This window comes from Pseudonaja textilis, chromosome 3 (genome assembly GCF_049901715.1).
Source record: "Pseudonaja textilis isolate UNSWEBS1 chromosome 3, rPseTex1.2, whole genome shotgun sequence".
Classification (NCBI taxonomy): Eukaryota; Metazoa; Chordata; class Lepidosauria; order Squamata; family Elapidae; genus Pseudonaja; species Pseudonaja textilis.
The window spans coordinates 54173882-54195340 of NC_141992.1; the positions used below are offsets into that span (position 1 = coordinate 54173882).

A 21459-nucleotide genomic window follows, 5' to 3' on the forward strand; every position below is an offset into this window, starting at 1 on the left:
TATCACTGGTGTGGCTAAGTGTACTGAACATAATCAAAGAGCACATATTCCAATATTTAAATAAATTGGTGTAGATTTTGTCAGACTCCATAAAGTAGATCTACAGAGGCATTATTTAGACTCTTGATTATTGCATATTAGGAAGCAATTTGTCCTATCTCCAGCCCAATAAATTGGAAAAGGTGGTTAGAAACTTTCCCTTAGGATGTGAGATATCTAATTTCTTTTTTTTAAACAACAACCTTGATTTGCTTATCTTTAGTATAATTTTGAAAATCAGACTTTAACACTAATGAAATGGAAGAACCATTGCTGATAGCTATATATTTTTTATTTACTAGATTTATTTCCTGCTGTCAACTCCTCTAGGAAAATCTAACAATGAAATCAACCCCACAAGATGGCTAAAACTACTTTTTGTGAGATTGGATATAATAACAGAAAATCTTGCAAGTCTGATTGTGCTGCACTTCCTCCTTATACAAGTAGTCTTCGACTTAAATCACAATAAGCTCAGAATTTTGGTTATCAGTTGTTGTGGTTATGAGTTGAGGCACCATGTAAGTGGATGTAATTGTATAATAGTTTTTACAGTGGTCATAAAGCAGTTACCACGGTCATTAAGCGAATCATGTGGAGATTCATTTTGCCCAAAACTAACAAAAAAGCATTTTGTATGCTTGGCAACTGACTCACATTTGTGACTGGTTATAGCGTTCCAGGGTCACAACTTCACATGAGAGGTGGCAATTGTAACTTTGAAAACAGGTCATAAGTGGCACTTTTTAAAAGCCTGTCATAACTTTGACTAGTCATTAAACAACCAGTCATACCAAGTTCAGTGAATCAGAGATGTGCTATATGAGTTGCTTCAGAATACTATTTGTATAACCTGGATTTTAAATATGCTTTAATCCCTGTTGCATTTACTTAGTGCTCTTTCCCATTTTCCTTTGTGAGGTGGCTAAGAGAAATTGCTTGACCCAAAATCACCTAGCTGGCTTCCCTGTCATAGAGATGACTAAAACTCATGGTCTCTTATCCAGTGCCTTAACCACTAGACCAAACTGGCTAAGGGGTTTTTTTAGGAGTCATTCTCACTCCATTTGAAAGTTGAGAAACCTGAAGATCAGTGAAGTGGAGCAATATGATAGAGGACAACAACTTACTCTTCCTCTGATAAAATCAATAGGTCAGGGTTCTGAAGTTTTTATGAAATTAGGAAACTAGATTTACACTGTAGTTTGTAAGCCATAACTTTTAATTTAACATGTTTATGAAATTAGACAATAGTTGTTTGTATAGTAAATTATTGTTAAACAAATCCTAATTTAATATGATCATCAAATTCAGTTTTGATATAATAATGATCTATGAAGTAAGAGCCATATATTGGACTGTGTAACATTCTAGATATAAACAGGTTAAGTTAATTTTGTTTTGAAAAATAATGTAAATGCTTCATAAGTTAGGTTCTAGATAAACTGTTAAATGAAGGTTTTATTATTAACTCCCAACCAGCTAATATTTGACTTTCTCTAATAAAGATTCATTTTCTTTTCTTTTGAGAAAATAGCTTTACCTAGAATTTGTTTAATGTCCATGGTTTACAGATGTATTAAATAGGCACCTCTATAATAGGAATCTGATTTTCTTTACCACACTAGTAGCACATACAGTTTTTTTTTCACTTTTGTTTGTTTTCTATTCTTTTAGCTGGTCTTACTTTTATTTTATTTATTTAACAATTTATAACTTTCCTCTTCTACAATGTTTAGAATGGCTTTCATATTCTAAAATCTCCTACAGTAAAATCTCAAAGCTGTCATCAGAATTACTAAAAGCAGATTAATGTTGAAGGTTAGAAGAGCCTACCTCCTATGGTGAAGGAAAGTTCTACATTTCTTTAAAATGTTAGTATTTCTGAACTTTACCTGAGTAAGAATCCTTTCTCTCCTATAGCCATTCTTACAACTTTTATTGTCCAAAGAGCATAGCTTAGGAAATGGGGAAAACATATTCTGTTGAATTTTTTTCATGGCAAGACCTCTTTTTCTGAAGCAGCTGATTCAAAAGTAATTGGCAGCACACTGTGCTTTCCTACTGACCAGGTTTTTCCCTCTGCATGTAGAATTGCTTCTCTATGTACTGTTGGCCCTTGGCTAAATTATGCTGCACTTCATCATCCTTCAGAACAAATAATGTTTGAAAAACATGACTGTCTAATGGAAGCCTTTTTATTTAGCATTACTCGGTTTAGATTCACATGGCAAGATATGCCCATGTATGCAGTATGAATATAAGTACTGCCATGTATTTGATATTTGCCTGTCTCAAATGCACATATTCTTCTGAAGTCGCTTCATTATTTTTCTGTGTCTCACTAAAAGATTTTGTGATGTTTGAAATCAAGCCTTTCGTTCCTGATGGGAAAGAGCATAGCTATTGAGCAGTGAAATCTTATTTGTGTGTTTCCACATAGATAGGGATATTTCCTGAGAGTAGATATTTCTTGTGCATTGTGCACTTACTTGGACATAACTCAACCTCCTTTTAAAATCAAACCAGCTTGACTTTTCCTAGCGTGCTTGCAAGTTTTTTATTGGGTATAATCTACTTGGGAGTAGCTACAGGGTTTCATGGTATACAGAGCAGTAACATTCTTGAGAATGAGTGTATAAATAAATAGATTTAAATTGTGTAAAAAGTATATAAATAAATACATGTAAACAATGTTGGAAACCAAACCTTATGTACATTATTAGAAATAAACAATACTGCAGATACATCCTTTAAACTAAATTAGATTGCAAATGAGTTGTATAAATAGCAAGCATTCCCAATTAAAGCTTAAAGTGCCTCAAATAGATTATATATAGAGAGAAAGATAATGTTGACTTGGAACATATAATAAAGCAATAATTATGTGTGAAAGCTAAATAAATTTGCAGAACATTTTTTTTAAATGCTCCACTTATTGCAGGGCACTAATAGTAAGTCAATTTTTTTATCATATTAACACATTACCTTTCTACTTGGAGGTCAGGAAGCAATTAGGAAGTTTTACCTTTATACAGCTGAATTACAAATTATAGTTATTTTATTAACATGTTTCCTTGTCAGACATAGTGCAAAAATGAGGAGAGTGGTTAGAATATTCAAATACACCCTCAATCATAGATGTTCACAAATTACTTTTGGCCACCTATTCTCTCTTTGCTGAATTTAGCACACAAGGATAAGAGGAAGAAGGGAGAGCTCCATACATTCATTTGACTATCTGGAAAAAAAAATCAGGATATAAACATGATAAGCAAATACACTTTCATAACTGTATCAGGAGATACATAAAGAGATTAGAACAGAAGGAAGAGAATTGACCATTTTACTGGGCATTTAGTTCTAACAACCCAAGTAGATGTATTACCATTCTAATTCATAATTTTAATAGGCTCTTAATTTAAATGAGTCTTTGATATCTAAAGGAGATGTCACGAATTGGTAACAAATCATTTTCTTTTTCATTTTCTTCAGGAGATTTGAGGGTTAAAGGTTATGTAGAGCTAATTCACTATCTACTTTATTACTGTTCTTCCAGAAAATCAGACAAAATCTTTACCTCTGGAGTAATAGTAGCTGACAAAAGACACTATTTCTTAGGGGTTTTATTTCAGGTTAATAAGATGGAAAACTAGAATTTGGGGGGCAGGGGAAGAGAGAAATAAGTCAGTTCTTACCTTACTAACATTTCCTATAGACAATAACATTTTAAATAAACCCAGAGGTTGGTTTTCCCTGTTTGACTCAAAAAGACACTCTGATACAAGAGACTAGGAGTAAGGTTGCTGCTACTGTCAAATGCTGTCCTGTTGGCCCAAGAGATAGTGAGTCTGTATTTCAGTTATTAAATGAGCAACAAAACAGAGTGAGATTTTTTTATAGTACAGTCTTGAACTGAATTTGTCCAAGATGAAGGACTTCCAGTTAAAACTTACTCTATCCCCAACTGCTAAAGTTATTTTTCTGGATTATAAGGTTATAGACTATTAATGTTCAGCTTGGAGAAATGTTACTGTACAAATATTAAACAATTTTGTTCCCATCCTTTTAGTTTTTAGTTGACATCAGATCTCCGGTATTGTTCATGTTGTACCTAAGTTAGAAATCCATGTCCTGTTTTTTTAAATAAACCTTTTATATAAACAAAAGAATATGAGTAGGCTTAAATTCAGTCTTCATCTTACAGTTTGAATATTTACTTTGTCAAATACTTCCTGTCCAATAAATAATTGCAGTCTTTTTGCAGTCTTTTTGGGAGGGGGATGCAATATATGTGAGTGTGTGTGTTGTGTGTGTGTTTTTAAAACAGCAAAATTTGAAAAGGTATTTTTTTTTGTAGTCAAATGTTAATTATTGTAATTTTTTGTACATAAGATGCACTTTTCCCCCCTCAAAAGTGGTTGGAAATGTCTGTGCGTCTTATACAGCAAATATTGCCGAATCCCCGCCTACCCGCTGGCCCCACCCTTTGGCCTCTGCCTCCCAGCAATTTGCCTCCTTGCAGTAAACAGCCTGGTCAGCTTCAGCATAGCCTGTTTAACACAAGCAGCTGATTGTCAGTTGGATCGGCCTCCCAACAATCAACTATTTCAGACTGCAGGGATCGCCATTGCTTATTGCTGCCTCCATGCACCCCATTTTCAGCCTCCATATCCCATTTTTGGCCTGCACGTGCCTCATTTTTGGCCAGTTCCAATCCCCACCACCTGGAACGGATAGAGGCTGATTCAACTGACAATGTGCTAATCAAGTTGTGCTGAAACTGACCTTGCTGTTTGCTGCAAGGAGGCAAATTGCTGGGAGGCAGAAGCAGATGCAGATGCATTTTTTTTCTTGTTTTCCTCCCCAAAAGATAGGTGCATCTTATACTTTGGAACATCTTATAGTCCAAAAAATATGGTAAAATGATTGTGTTTTAGCCAGACTTCTCATGGTTGAACTCAAGACAAAATTAAGATGAATTTAAGATGTAAAAATATGGATTAGATCAGTGGTTTCCAGCTTGGCAATCCAGATTGGGGGGGCGTGAAGAGGGGAACCAGGCAGTGTGAGTGGTGGGCTGACGTGCATGCATGCACACAGCTCAACTCATGAAAGCGGCATGCTGACACACGCGTGCAAGCACACAGAGCTCAACTGCAAGTTGAGTTGCGTGCACGTGTGCACCAGCCTGCCAGTTGCATGAGTTGAGCTATGTGTGCACCAGCCTGCTGCTCGGACGGCCCAGTTGCAAATAGGCTATAGCTGATAGTGGGCCACAGCGTAGGGGTTGGGAACCTCTGGGTTAGACAACAGAAATGACTTATTTGAGAAATTATATTCTTATGTTCAGTGTAAACTTGTATCATTTATTAATTAAATGCATAAATAAAACATATGTTTTTTAAAAGTTTTTGCAGGTACTTACATGTATGGTATTCAGCTTTGTTCGAGTATTTTCCCATGTCATTATAGTTGTGCTTTTAAAGTTATAGCAACGTTTCAGCAGAATCTCATCTGCCGTCATCACGCTTCTGTATTGTGTTCGTCTGTGAGTCAGACTTTCACAGCCATTTCAGTTTTAAATTTGGGGCTAGCCTGCTGCTGTGCCAGAATGGTTTTTTCTTCATCCTGATTGGTTGGGAGTCTTGGTCTGTGTTTATTGGTCTTGGATTTTGCTGTGTTCTGCTTGAAACACTTGAAACACAAAATATTAGAAACACCAATCAAGCAGAACACAGCAAATTCCAAGACCAATAAACAGGATACTTCCAATTTTACGCAGGAGAAAACCCAAATAACCAAAGATAGATAGATAGATAGATAGATAGATAGATAGATAGATAGATAGATAGATAGATAGATAGATAGATAGATATAGATATTCTTTGTAGAGTTTCTCTCTCTCTCTCTCTCTCTCTCTCTCTCACACACACACACACACACACATACACACACACACATATCTATCTTGATGAATTCAGTTCATCTGACTTCTTAAAGAAGTCTGTTAAGTATGGTTGGTTAAATGCCAGCCCATTGCATAATGTACTTAAGAAAAATGTGGATATACTCGGAAATCTTAGTGGGTGGATTATATATATAAGAACAGCACTTACCTTGTGTATGTAATTTAGTCTATGAAGTTCACTTATTCGTAGGTAAAGTACCAAATTAGCAAAACAAAAGTGGCTGGTGACATTGTTAATAATCATTATAAGAATCTGCAAGATAGATTCCAGACTCTAGCTGCTGTGATGCTTTTGAATTCAGAGTGTATTGAAATGGAAGCGTTTACACAGCAGGATTGTAGTGTCTTCCAAACGTTATTCACAATGTGCAAATATAAATAGCTCTTAACTCAGTTTCCTGCTTGTAGTAAAGGACAGCCTACCATCTTTGTTGTTATCTAGCAGTTTAGTTTCCAAATCAAATGTACAACTGTTTTAAAGGTGAAAATAATATAGAATTAACAGTGTCTTATCTTGTTTGTCTCTCTCTCTCTCTCTCTCTCCCTCCCTCCCTCCCTCCCTCTCTCTCTCTCTCTCTCTCTCCCTCTCTTGCAAGACAAAAACAAATAATGTTTAAAGGGTTCTATTGGTGACGGTAAATCAAAATCCAGGACAAATTCTGGAAAAGATTTTTTTTTAAGGGACAATCACTTTAATTTGTGTGTAAAGGAAGCCAGGAAGTTAGAGGAGATCCTGGTTTTCAATTTCATCTTTACATTGGTGGGATTTTCTTTCTGGTCATTTAGAAACGGAAGACATGTGTAGGCCTGGCTAAAATACTTCTCTCTGCATTGACCATATTTTTTTTACAAGATGACAAAATTGTATTTCTCATCACAAGGAAATAAAGAGAGGAGTTTCACTGAAGTTCATCCCATAAAAGCATCTCAAAGATTTATTTAGAAATCTGCTTTTTAAGGGTGGCGTAATAGATAGCTTTAACGGAACTATGTTTTCTCAGAATTGTAGAACTAGCAACTAGCAATATTATCAGGAGTTCAAAGACTCCCCCATCCTCAAATTAAAATAACTTCATTTATTTCTATATATTTTCCTCTATTCTAAATAGATGCTACTTTCTTTTCTATATTTTAAGACATTACAGTCACTATGTGCAGTAAAGAAGATCTATGTTCTATTATTACTTCAAAAATTGCAAACAGTAACATACATATCAAGCAAAAATGTTCATTTATGAATCACTTTTGTACTCTAAAATAGGCTTAACATTAGTGATCTTTGCAAAAGTCAACTTACATGCTAAACAGTGCTAGCATGCTGGAGATATACATAGTCTGTTTAGACTCTGTTTTATATACAATATTTTATGGAATTAAAAGAAACAGATTTGACAATTGTTAGCCATGTCTAATGCTCTTTGTATAGGATTTACAGGACTAGTAACAAACATTTTTATTTAAATTGTCCAATTTTATAGTGGTATGTATATTTTTAGTTATACAGACTTTCCCAAGAAAAGATACTAAGATGTGAATCCGTATTCTGGCTACTTGAAGCTGATTTCTTATAATTGGGATTCCGTCATGCTCTCTTTATAAAGTATAATTGGGCATTTTTTTAAAAAATCTCAACAATTGCTGACTTGGGGAAATATTATCACATAAATCTACTAGAGAAGCATAAACTATATTCACTGTAAGATCAACTTAATAGTTTTAAATTGTTCTCCATTTCTAAAGGAGATTTAAAATTCATAAATTAAAATCATATTTTGAATTAAATATGCCTTAAACCTCTTCGGTGTTTCTTGTATTCTTGTATCATTAACTCTGAGACTGAAGGAACTTGGCATTAGGAAACAGTGCAGTGGCTTGTGGTTGCTGGATTTGGACAATCTTTTGTATCATTAGATTTATTACTTGGTTCAACTATGTATAGTGTTTACTACATTCTGTTTCTAGTTTCCTTGGGTCACGTATTGGAGCAATATGTTAGTGACCTCTTCAGAGACCAGTAGATCAGTAACCTGACAAAATAAGCTTTCCTCCTGTGTAGGAGGAATTTACCTGTCAGATTTCTCCCTAGCAAGCTAGACTGGGCTAATCTAGCACACAAATAGGATACAAAGATACACGGACTTTTGATTTATTGTAAAAAAATAAAAAGCATATACTTTCAGGAACTGCAGTATATTAAATGTGAGTGCTTTGATCATTGTTCAAATTATTATTATTCTTTCTCCTACTCCATATTAACATCTAGATGTAACACTTTTGGGGGGGGCGGAGTTTCCATCAGTTCCTTTTTTTGGGTAATTGGTACATATGATGACAACCTAATTATTTTTGAGAACCAGCTCCCAGAGAGAAAAGCATTATTTCTGTGCAAAACATGAAATGTTGACTATGACCTTTAAAGCACTATATAGTTTAGATCCAAGCAATGTTTGATAACCCCTTTCCTCTTTCTTTATTGAGATCATCTAAAGAGGTTACCTGAGACACCAGCAGCTTGACTTGGGTTGGCTAGGGGTAATTGCCCTAGGTCTATGAAATATGCTGTCTAATGACCTGGAATGGTGTTGGGAAGTAGGGATATTCCTGGTTCACTTTTAAAAGATATTAGAAAAACATTTTTAAAAATAGGACTGTAAAAGTTGATTATTTTAACTTTGATTTTTAGATCTCTAGTTTTATGTTTCCTTTTATGTTTTTTATTGTAAGCAATTGAGAAGTTTAATAGGTAGTACAGCTTAAATAAATTCAATCAAAAGTTTAAAATATATGGCTTTATTTTGTTTTATGTGACTTAAATTATCTCTTTATTTCTGTCTGTATTAAGTTAGGTTCTTGATTTGAAGATCTGTTATGACTGGTGAATTTGCAATTCAATAGCTTTTCCCAGAAGCCAAGTAGCTGGTTTATACCTCAGACTTACTAATTCAAGAAAAAAGGAATGACTGGGAGAAGTTAACTGAAAAAGCATGCAGTTTCATCTTCTCCTGTTTTATTCACAGCAGATAATGATGCCCTTCTACTAAAGAAAGGAAAAAGTTCATGCTTTGGATCTGAACTTAAAGGAGAGTTAATTGAAATTTGAAATACAAAACTGTTCTCAGAAAAGTAGGCTCCTACAAGTTGAGCTTGATTTCTGGTGATTGCATGCAACATCCATACAAAATGGGTACAGGGATATGACAAAATAGAACCATAATAGTAAAAATAATTAACTTTTTCAATATCTTGTAGAAAATAATATTATTAAATTCAATCTAGGAACCTTCCAAAAGAGATGGTTCTAATTAAACCACTGAGATGCTCTTGAAACTGGTGATGTTCTGTTTGATCCACATAAAAAGAATAATATCTTTAAATCTGTTGAAATCAGGGTTTGGGAATGAGGTTAACATTGTGCACATGATCAGGTTGCAAACTGACTTGCTATTTTCATTTTTCTGAAAGCTGGGCAATAATTATTCTATAAATGTGTGTTACAATATTTTTAATTCCTTCCCAAGAAATGAAATTTAATATTTTAGGTACTTATGTGTAATCCTGTTCTTTGTTTTGCTGATTCTGTTCTGAATTCTCTGTATATAAAAATCCAAATGAAGTTTTTTAAAAAAATGGTTGTTATAATGTGAATTGCAAAGTGTGCTCATTACCAATGTGGATGCTGTCCTCACCAGGTCAAAATCCAGTTCAATGAATAATACATATAATCATTAAATAAGCTCTGCTTTTATCTGTATCGCCAATTCAGAAACCAATTGAAATTGTTTGCTGAGCTTGGAAGACGAACTCAAGTATATTCCTTACATTTATCTAGACAAGAAAGATGAGCTCATATTAATTCTTTGAAGTAGACGGGTGGGATTAGGCTGATGAGACATATAAAGTTGCTGTACTAATAATCAACTGCTTGCAAAGGGAACTGAAAACATTTTAGTCTTTTTTGGTAATCTTATATATCAGGCATGTGAAGAAAAGCAATGTTCATGTTTGTATTTTGGAAGCATAAGCATTCACGTCCATTATCAGCTTTGGAAGCCATATTAATACCAGAAGCTTCCATGCTGCCACATTCCTGTGCCTGGGAAATAAGGAGGGGGGATTTTTAGAGTGTTGGTGGTTAGACATAATAGCATTCTTCTTTTCGGTCAAGGTCATGTTATTCCTGCAACTGGAGGAGGAATGGTTGAAGGGATGTCTCAGATTGGGACAGATGGTGATTGGACTGATGAGTATAGAGGTTGGGTTTTGATTTTTGATTTATTGAGGGAAAACCCGGAACTCTCAGATTCAGGTTTTCCCAGATGTGCCAGTATGACTTTTCCAGTAAAAAAAAACTTTGAGGAAATGCCTGTCTCAGCGTTGTTGATTGGTTTTGCTGGAATGTTGACATCCATTTTCCAGGCAGTAGGTTTTGCACTACTTTTTCTCTTGACCTGGTGGTATCTGTTCAGCTTTTCATATATTTTCCTCTGCAGTTTGATTATTTTGATTGTTTAAAGACAATTCTAAATTAGAACTTTAGGTTGAGATGTAAGTGCCCTGCAAGAATCCATTAAAATCCAGTTAATGCAATAATAGTCTCATTTTGCAAATAAACTCAAAGTTAGTAGCCTGCAAAACATTTTAATAGCATACTGACAGTGCACGCTATAAATTGAAAACACATTTAGAGAAAAAGTGACTAATTGTGTATATTATAGAAAGCAATTGCTCTTCTATTCAATTGTTCTGAAATTGTAAAGAAGAATCTACAGGGAAAAAGTTTATATGTTTTCTTTGGGCACTTGAAATTTAACAAAAATGATGTAACACATTGCTGTCCTTTAATAAGGATGCCACATTCCCTAGATTTAGACATCCTAAATTTTCTAATTAAACAAATATATTCTTTTGCTTAATTCGAAAGGCAGTTGTAGCGTTTGTGCTAAAAGTGAAAGAGAATGCAGTCACGCAGAGACACATAATAGACAGGAGCATTCATTAGTGAGTTATTGGATTCTTAGCCTGAAATGAAAACTATCTGAGTAAAAGCAATGGAAAGGTTTCAGAGATATCATGCTGTAATACGTTCACTAATATAGGAGGGCTACAGGGTTCCTATTACAATTCTTAAAATTCTGTACTCTAAATTCTAGTCCATGACATTTAAATTTACTAAAGAAAGTCTGTGTCAAATTAATTTTGTTGATCATGTTCTGCAGCAAAGAGATTTGACACCAGATTTTGAATTCTCTGAATCTTGGTTAATCTAGAACAGCGGTCGGTGGGCCACAAGAAAATTTTGGTGGTCTGCAGAGAAATGTCACCCCCAGAGCACCCTCCAAAGCAATTAATCTAGGCTGCACAGGAACACAAGGCTGCGCCACCCACATGACCCGCAGGAACCCTCCCTGCCCACTCACTCCTTACCTTGCCATCAAACTTGCCTGCTAAGTTGCTATTTTTCCTTTTTTTTCCCCCAACCATCAGCTGTTTTGCTGTGCCAGCAGATTTAGATTAGCTAGAAAGCAGGAAATTGTTGCATTTCTTGCTTTCTATCTAGTCTTTAGATCTTCGGCTCTGCTTAAAAGCAGAGCCAAACCTTCCTTAGGACTGAAGCTTCTATTCAGTGCAGACTCACTGCAAGCAAATTTTATGTGACAGACTCAGGTAGCCAATGGCAGAAAGATAGATCTCTGAATGATTCTGTGAACAACTCCATCTGCCTTGCCTGCTTTGCCTGATTTTGGGTAAAAGTTGCTCTTTTTAATAAAAACTCAATATTTATATAAATATTTATAATATTTACATACAAGCCATGCCCAGCCAGTCACATGACCACCAAGCCACACCCACAGAACCGGTTGTTAAGAAATTTAAATCCCACCCCTGCCCGTGTGTGTGTGAGAGAGCGAGAGCGAGAGAGAGAGGTTAGATCAGATCTCTCTCTCTCTCCCATCAATGTCAGCACGCCACTGTCAGTCAAAATTCATATTAGTGGTCCCCGGGAGTTGGACAGTACAGAAATATGAAAAATAAGTAATAAAGTAATAACATAAAATAAAACCTTCATGTTGGGGTACAGAAGATGCCTGGGAGGCCAGACGCTTGGTTAACAATTTCAATGAATGTTTGCAAGCAATATTTATTTAAATTTATTGGCTGCCTAACGCCTGTGGATTCTGGAGGATTCTTGCTCCCAAAAAGGGAAAATAATTTTTTTCAGTCGCATTAAGTTCAGGCAGCCACGATGGAAAGAAAGTTTATGAGCACAAGTGTTGCTCATGTTTTTCAGATGTAATCAGAATACTACTGAATACAAAATCATTGTTTAGAATAATATACAATCTGATTAGAGTCCTCACTTAACAATGGTAATGGGACCGGCATGTTTGCTGTGAAATGATGTGGTTATAAAGGATGATGTCATGTGACCACTTTGCTTAGCAATAACAATCCTGGAAGTCCCTGTTACCATTGCTTGGTGTGGATCATAGATTGTTAAGTCTAAACTGCACGTGATCATGACTTCTGACTTCCTGTCAATTCCCAACGAAGAAAGTCAGTGGGGGAAGCCAGCAGGAAGTTGCAAGTCCTAGATGGTTTGCAAACTTAGACAGTTCAGTAGTACAATTGCACACTCTTGTCTTCTCTGCTCTTTTTTTTCCTGCATTCTTAAACAAGTTTTTAAATTCACTTTGAGAAAATGAATTTTGATAATCGTTAATTTGGCTGCATCCTATGCTTTCATGCTATCAGTATTAATTATGGTCACATATACAATGTGGTCCTTCATCTACAGCCTTTCATTTAGCGATTGTTCAAAGCTGTAGTGGCACTGAAAAAAAGTAACTTAAAACTAGTCTTCACATTCATGACTGTTCCAGCATCCCCACATCATAGATCAGAATTCATGTGCTTGGCAACTATCATGCATTTACAATGGTTGCAGTGTCCCAGGGTCAAGTGAGCACCAATTGCGAACTTCCCAGCCAGCTTCCAACAATCAATCAATGGGGGAAACTGGATTTGTTTAATGACCACATGTTTCACCTAACCACTGCAGTGATTCATTTAATAACTGTGGCAGAAAATTGGGTGTGATTCATTTAACCACTTGTTTTTGTTTAGCAATGGAAATCCTGGTGTCAGTTGTGGTTGTAAGTCAAGGATTACCTGTATTGACAAAGTTGGATGCAACATAGAAATAATTTCAGCACAAGTAGTTGATCCAGCAAATCACTCTGTAAGATAACTTAATTTTAAGTGGTTTACAGCCAGTTTTGTTAATACTTTCTTTTTGCTGCAGAATCTTAAATAATGAATAAGCAATTTCTGCTATAAAAGGTTATGAATGAGGCAAATGTTTTTGGCTGTGTTTTGTAGATCTTTAACCATTCAATTAAGTGGAAAGGACATCCTTGTTCTGTCATCTCTATATTTATTGTTTAATGTGTAAATGTCACTTTTATCACAAAGAATGCCAAGTATCTGAAGAACCAGATTGCAGGACATTAAAAGGGGGGGGGGGATTGTGTTCATGAGCCAAAACTCTTCTGGTTTGTATTTTTGTTGATTGTTTATATTTAAATTATCACTCTACCTCTATGCCCTCCAAATAGCCAGATATTATATTTAAGACATAAAGTGAAACTTGTTTTGGTATGAAGGGTTCAATGATCTCAGGCCAAGAGATGTTTTAACCCAATGGTTCTCAATCTGAGGTCCACGGAATCCTGGAGATTCTTCAAAGACTTGAAGAAATGTTATGCTTTAAATATTGACTTGGTGGTCTGTGGCCACAAAAGATATTTAAAAAGGGATCCATGCAGGGGTGGGATTCGACCAGTTCGCACCTATTTGCTAGAACCAGTTGTTAACATTCTAAGCAGTTCGGAGAACCAGTTGTTAGAAGAAATTACTGGCCTAATCCTGTAAGGAAGGCAGGAAGGAAACATTCTGGTGTTGCTTACAGAAACTGCCTCTCCATTAACCCTTATTACATTCTTGGCAGGATTAGACTTCCTGTCTCAGGAACTTCTCTGGAGTTTTTTTCCCCTCCTTTGCTGGTACTTTGTTTGTGTGGAGTGATCATTCAAAGATACAATGGCACTGAAAAAAGTGACTTATTACCCTTTTTCACACTTATGACTGTTGCAGCATCCCCACAGTCATGAAAAGCCAGGCGACGAGATGGTGCCTCGATGTGAGTGATATTGAGTTGGCAACGCCCAGCCAATAACGTGACCACCAAGCCACGTCCACCAATTAAGCCACGCCCACAGAACCGATTGTTAAAAAAATTGAATCCCACCCCTGGGTCCATGATGAAGAAAAGGTTGAGAACCACTGTTTTAACTCAACAGTCAAGTGCATATTCTGCCATTCAGAAATCGTTGTGTAATTTCATATGTTAAGCAAATATAAGTACAAACTCAGGAGTAGTCGGGCAGCATCTTTTGTGACTTAACAGATTTTTTTTTTTTTTTAAGAAAGAAAGGTTTTGTGAGTTCTAGCTCACTTTCTCAGAGGCATAGAGTCGCCTAAATGGATGGAGTGATCTGCAGCTCATGCCTTTTAATAGAATTTGTTACTTGGAAAAAAGGGTTTCTGGTTTCTTGATACATATTTTTGTCAACATTGATTTGACACACCTGTCCTCCTTCAATAGTTAAAAACTAAAATCTTTATCTTAAAATAATGTCTGGGAGATTTCCATATTTTAAAGGGCTAATATGGAGTTAGGGTTGTGATTCTCTGGTGCTGCCAATTAACTTAATTGACAGAATCACTTTAGAGGAAGAGAGGACAATATTTAGCAACTGCATCAGTTTGAATAAGAGTCAGGTGGCAGGAGATAGTTGCCTGAGGCATTAACCACATCTTGTAATATTTTATGTTCTGTGTAATCAGCATTTATTCCAGAGCCCATGACAAAACGGAGCTCATTACAAACTCTTAACTTAGCACAACTATTCTGAACTTGACATTTTCCAGATCCCACTATGGCAAACTGCAGGAATCCCAGCCAGTGTGACAACACACAATAACCCCAACACATTTTTAAAGGGACACTGAAGATGATTGATTTAACATTAACTTTTCTAGAGATGTTCAATATATTCCTTCTACATTTAAATATTTCAAAGCAAAAGTAGTGACTGAATTGCTGTACAGTTATTAAATATATGCCCTAAAGGAATTAGGTCTTTGGGGTATTTATTAATGATTCTTCAGAACCTTATTTGTGGATTTTCTAGGTCCGTCTGTCACATAATTGTGTTTGGAGTCAGGGTTGGAGGCTTGAACTTGGATCAATTTATTTAATGTTTTGACTTAGGTGATGTGAGTGCATCAACTATACTGCTAAATAGTTTATCTTTTCATTAGCAAAGAACTTTCAAATGGGCTGGTTTTAAATTTTGCCCCCAACTCTGCTTGTGGAGTAGGTATTGAAATAAGTTCACTGAACATTTATGCCCTTGTGAATTTTAAGAAGCAGAGAGACAGATTCTTTTGCTGAGTTTATACTGTATTACAGAGATATCCACTGTGTTCTAACCTTTTTTTTTTAGTCTAGTAAATATATCAGGCGGGTCTCACAAATTCTATGTATCTTTTTCTTCTATCAGATGAGTTTCTAGCAATTTCTGGAAAAGCAATTGTTTTGTTTCATTGCTTCTCATGGATCAAATCAATCCAATCAGTTTGATAGTTACTTTGTACTGTATTTGATATTTTGTGAATAGCTTCCTGATTTTAAGTTATGCTCTCTTTATTCTTTTTTCACCTTGTTTTGTTTTATCACTTATGCTGGCTGAAGCCTGTTATAAAATAAAATTATGCCATTTCCCTGGCATAATTTGTGGGACTCTATAAATTTTTACTTTGCTCAATATTTACTATATTTATTTTGCACCAGATGAATTTATTTAAGTTAACAGATTAGCATTTTAAAATAGTAGAGTTTGTCTGTATATATTTTAAATTTGGTATATAATGGATTCATATATTCACTCAATTCAAGCTGCCTGTCATGTAGAAAATTTAATTTAAAAAATGATAATTTAAAAAAATTATATATCCTAGAAAACTAAAGGAAGCCCCACAATATGATTGTTTTTAAGTGTGGTTTGCAGGAACAACAAAGGCTTATATATTTTTTGTGATAATAGATATTGGTTGTTGCTGTAAATGCAGAGTTTTCCAGTAGTATAAACTAAATCAAATATGTTTCCAGAACTGTAGTTGTAGACTTCCTGCAAAAATCATTTAATATAATTTGTTTTACAGTATACAACTCCTTAAATGTTTCACAACAGGAAAATTGGCTGTTTTAATCTAATTGATACTTCAAGAAAGCCATGCTAAAAACTATGAGATAAAAGCTTTAGCAGCTTTTTAATTAAAATTATACTGTTGATAGAAATAATTTCAACAAAACAATATAACTGCAGCAGTGCAAAGTACATAAACCTGGTATATGAATTATAATACACCCCACTGTTTTTGAAATACACCTCTGATGAAGTCTGTAGAAAAACCATTATGTGCAAATGCTATGATTTCTTTACATCATCTTCTGGAATTGGCACAGAAATAATGCATATTCTAACTCAGATATACAAATAATCTAATAGTCAGTGGTACCGAAACTGAAAGATTCAAGAGAACAATTTTCAAAAAACAAATTGCATGCATAAATTCCTGGCAAATTGGAGATGAAATGAATGGTAGTGTTGGAATGAAACAGTTTGGCTGCATTTAGCTCTACATTCTGAGGTACTGAACAAACAGAAAGAAAAGGAATTAGTTGTTTCTAATCTACTGATTTCTAAATATTTCTCCGAAGACCTTGCAGTGTGATGACCTCAGTTATGATTAATATCCAATATCCCTTTCTAATTTTAGCATTCAAATTACTGAAAGTGACTGTATTATTCCATGAACTTTTTAGTTGTATTTTTTTGATCCATTTGTTCAATGCTCAGCTAAATTTTGAATTATGATCCTGTCATTTTAATACACTGCATCACGTGAAAACATTATTTTAAAGAAATGTATTTATATTGAATAAAAAGACACGTTAGATTGACAATTTCTCCCCCTTCTCAGTCTGAAAATAGTTTGCAGAGTCACCAAGTCATCTTTGCTCAACTTTTTACTGAAAAGAGCAATCTCTCTCTCGCTCTCACTCTGCCTCTCTCTCTCTCCCTCCCTCCCTCTCACACATACACATACTCCCTTTCTCTTTTTTTAATAGTATGCAATTATTGGATTGGAATCACCAGGAGTTTGATTATTATTTTTAAAGTAGCATGTGTATACTAAAGAATTTATATATTTTACAACCCAACAAAGCAAAATATGCCATGGATGGGTGGATATGGACAGGCATGAGAGCCAGCTTGATGTAATTGTTCAGGCATCTGGGTAGAAACCAAGAGAGAGTGAGTTCTAGTGCCTCTCGGCATGAAGCCAGTGTGTGACTATGAACCAGTGACTCATTCTCAGCCCTAGCAAACAGGCAGTGGCAAACCACTTCTGAAAAACTTTGGCAAGATAACTGTAGGGACCCAGGAGTCAATACTGATTCAGAGGGTGTGTATGTGTATGTGTGTGTATGTAATATGTATGTAAGTATGTGTGTAATATTAATAGATTACTTGAGATAGAAATATTCCAAAAAAACTCAAATTCTCAAATTCCTTCCCAAGTTCTTATTTTGATACGTTTCCTAGGAAAAATAACATGTTTTTAGAAGCACACAAGCTTGACATGAGAAAGTTGCGCGAGGCAGTTTGCGCTGTTGGAGTTAACTTGGTTGTACTTAAAACTCCTAATTTGGAGTGATATATATATATTAGGTGCTATATCTCACCAGTTAGTATATTTTTATTACAGGCAAACCAAACTTTATGAAAACTCCTGAAGATCAGATTGGGATTTCTGGTGGTGTGGCCTCCTTTGTATGCCAAGCAACAGGAGAGCCAAAGCCACGCATCACTTGGATGAAGAAAGGAAAAAAGGTCAGCTCCCAGAGATTTGAGGTATGTAGAGAATGAACATTTGATTGGAATTTTGGGAGAATGCTCATATATTGAATGGAATTAAGTAGGATGAAATGTGAGGACTGGAAGGGGTGTGCGTTTTTTTATATGTACATTACTGATTAAGTTTTACTTTATACTCTGCATAGTTAACTTTGGAGATTGTGTAAGATATGCAAATCAAAAAGAAGATAAAAATAAAGCTGTTTACTGCTGATGGTTAAGATGGGTATATAATATACTTTTTCGGACTATAAGACACTCCGAAGTATAAGACATACCTAGCTTTGGGGGAAGAAAACAAGAAAAACAATCTGGGTCTGCCTACCAGCAATTTGCCTCCTTGAAGAAAACAGCCTGGTCAACTTCAGCACAGCCTGATTAGCACAAGCAGTTGATTGTCGGTTGGATTGGCCTCCTGACGATCAGCTGTTTCAGGCTGCAGGGATCGCCATTGCCTATTGCTGCCTCCCTGCGCCCCATTTTCAGCCTCGGCATCTCATTTTCAGCCTCCGCATCCTGTTTTCAGCCTGAGTGCGCCCTGTTTTCAGCCCATTCTAGGTGTTTGCTGCAAGGAGGCAAATTGCTGGGAGGCAGAAGCCGAAGTTTGAGGGCTGGGGGGTGGGCGAGACTTTGGCAACATTCGCTATTTAAGACGCACAGACATTTCCACCCACTTTTGGGAGTGGGGGGAAGTACATGTTATATACCAAAAATACGGTAACTGCTTTCAGCTCAGAAGCACTATGCTTCTGGGTATTAATTGTTGGAAAAGGAGAAGAGAATACTATTACAGTTATGTCCTGCTTGTCAAGTTCTCAGTTAACAAGACTTTAATTATTCTTATTTAGGGGAAGCAGATTTCATCCCATTTTGCTATAGCTTCCATGTATAATCATTGTATCATTTCAGTGATCTGATCATTTCTTTCTGCCTATGAATTGAGATTAGATTAATGTAAAATCATTTAAGTGATGGCAATGTTCCCACCCACAATAGTTCAAACTGTCCATCCAGTTAAAGTTGTATATAATGTCATGTGGGGCATCTTGAGGTGGTGATGCAGGCATCCATCCGTTGACCTTGGCCTATTTTGATAGAGTTGCGCCTGCGCATAGCAGAGCAAAGAAGCATAAACAAGAAACATTCCCCCCAACTTATACAGTTTATTCTCAAAGCCTCCAGCCCATTTTCCACACCGTCAAAGCTCAATTATTTTACCCCTCCCCCCCATTACTATGGCAGCCGAAAGATGCAAAGCAAAGGAAAGAAGTCTTGAAGGCTGACAGGTGGTTTGTTGCATTAGCCAAATTTTAGTGTCATAACTCACTCACTGAATTTAAAATGTTGGTTTAATTAAATTCAAAGTTTAGGAGTATGGCAAACTTTATTCCAGCTACATTTGAAGGACTTAAATACTTCTGAAAATCTATGAGCATATTTCATCTTAAATCTTTAATATTAATAAATGTTGAGTTGAATATCAGTTGCAACCACCCCTGCCTGCCTGCCTGTCTTAACCCCTGCCACATTCGGCATTTTATCTATATCTAATATAGTAATTTTGCTTTTTGTTTGTTTTGGATAATACCAAATCTATCCATACATCTGCAGACATTATATATTATAAGAGTAGGATTTTATATTATCTGAAGCCATAGCCATCTGGTTATGTCTGTTGATGTAAGTTTTAACCACTGTGACAGTCAAGGAATTTGACATAGAGGAACACACTTCATAATTTCATAGTTATAGCTGAAAAAATTAACATGTAGTTGTCTTCTATGGATCAATTGTACTAATGAATTAATAATAACTTTTCCCTCTCTTGAAAAAGGTTATTGAATTTGATGATGGATCTGGATCAGTTCTGCGGATTCAACCACTACGTGTCCTTCGGGATGAAGCAATTTATGAATGCATGGCTACCAGCAGTGTTGGCGAAATAAACACGAGTGCCAAACTTACAGTATTAGAAGGTAGGTAGAACTTGCTTAATTGCTGTGTTGCATTTAAACACTACATGTGATAGCGGTCAGGGTTTATTTGGTTGGTGTCATTTCAGATAGCTAATACAGGATTTGATTTATATTTTTTGCCCTGGATTTTGACATTTGTTTTATTTGGTAATGTTCTCAATTTGATACATCATAAAGAGGCAAACTGGAGCCAAGTATCCACACATAAGTGAATTTGTTGCAGTTGCTTCCCTGGCCTATCTTTTTGTCTGCGTTTCTGTCTCTCTGGCTCCAGATTCTCTTGATGAACTGAATTGCATACATATAATGTAATTGAAAATTATTTTTTTCTGTTGATAGGAGAACAGGTATAGATATGCAAATCTTTTCTTTTCTTTTTCTCTTGGTCAGCTGATAAGTTGAATAATGTATAAGTCATATTGAGCATTTCTGTCTTTTTCAGTTATGACTTACAACAGTGAAATACTCTTGCGTGCCCAGTAGAAGAAAGGTTTGAGCAAAACAAGCAGAAAAGGAGGAGAATCAATGACATCTCTCTCTCTCTCTCTCTCTCTCTCTCTCACACACACACACACACACACACACACACACACCAAATAGAAGCTTCAGGGAGAGTTAGTGGACATGATGTTACAAATTAATAAATATGTGATTGAGTTGTAAGACTGGGGATTACAGCTTGCATTATAGAGCACTTTAAACAGCAGCATTATACAGTAGAGAGGGGGAAATGTTGCAGTATTTCCTGTACTGCATCGAAATGAGTGACTTGCCTTATCTTCCTTTTCAGCAGCTCTTCTGGGCACGATAGAGGCAAGATCAGATTGGCAGCCCCTCTGTATACTGTAATCTGTATTCTTTCTGTGCTCATCTCCTGACAAAATGGGATCCAGCAGGAACACTAGAAAGAAAGGGGAATTGATCTGCTTTTTTCTTAGGCTTTTGGATTTATATGTTTATAAATTTAATTTCTTGTAAGGATATTAGTGGTGACAAACAACGGCTTTTACAATTGGAACTTCAATCCAATCTGGATAGATTTTATTCCCGCAGTAGTCTTAAGCAATTTATATCACATCAAGGCAGTCTGGAGGCAATAAGTGTATGACTTAATTCTTTTGTTTAAGCTGTTTTAATGACAATTAAAAATTTTTCCTCTTCCCCTCCCCCCAATCTAAGTTATTTTTTTAAGGCTTCCTTGAAATGTGGCTCCACAATTATGTATTAGCTGAACAATGGCTCCTCTGTGATTTGTTCAAATATGTTCATGATTTCTAGTTCTGCTTTTTAATGATATGAAGGATGACTTTTCAGATAGATTAGATTTTAAGTCAATCCAACTTTGCTGGTTGTCTTTGCTTAGGAAGTATATCACTGAGTGAAAATGGAGCAAAGCCTAGAATGTATTTATCGTGTTTAGCTTGTA

At 35.7% G+C, this 21459-nt stretch overlaps 1 protein-coding gene across 8 annotated transcripts in view; it reads left to right on the forward strand.

The window, feature by feature from the left end:
• PTPRF (protein tyrosine phosphatase receptor type F) overlaps positions 1–21459 on the forward strand; it is a 542470-nt gene that overhangs the window by 260249 nt on the left and 260762 nt on the right. For all 8 annotated transcript variants that reach the window (XM_087929754.1, XM_026706994.2, XM_087929753.1 and 5 more), the window contains 2 exons: positions 17909–18054; positions 19892–20033. In XM_087929754.1, the coding sequence (XP_087785880.1) occupies positions 17909–18054; positions 19892–20033 (288 nt within the window). The remainder of the gene's footprint in view (positions 1–17908; positions 18055–19891; positions 20034–21459) is intronic.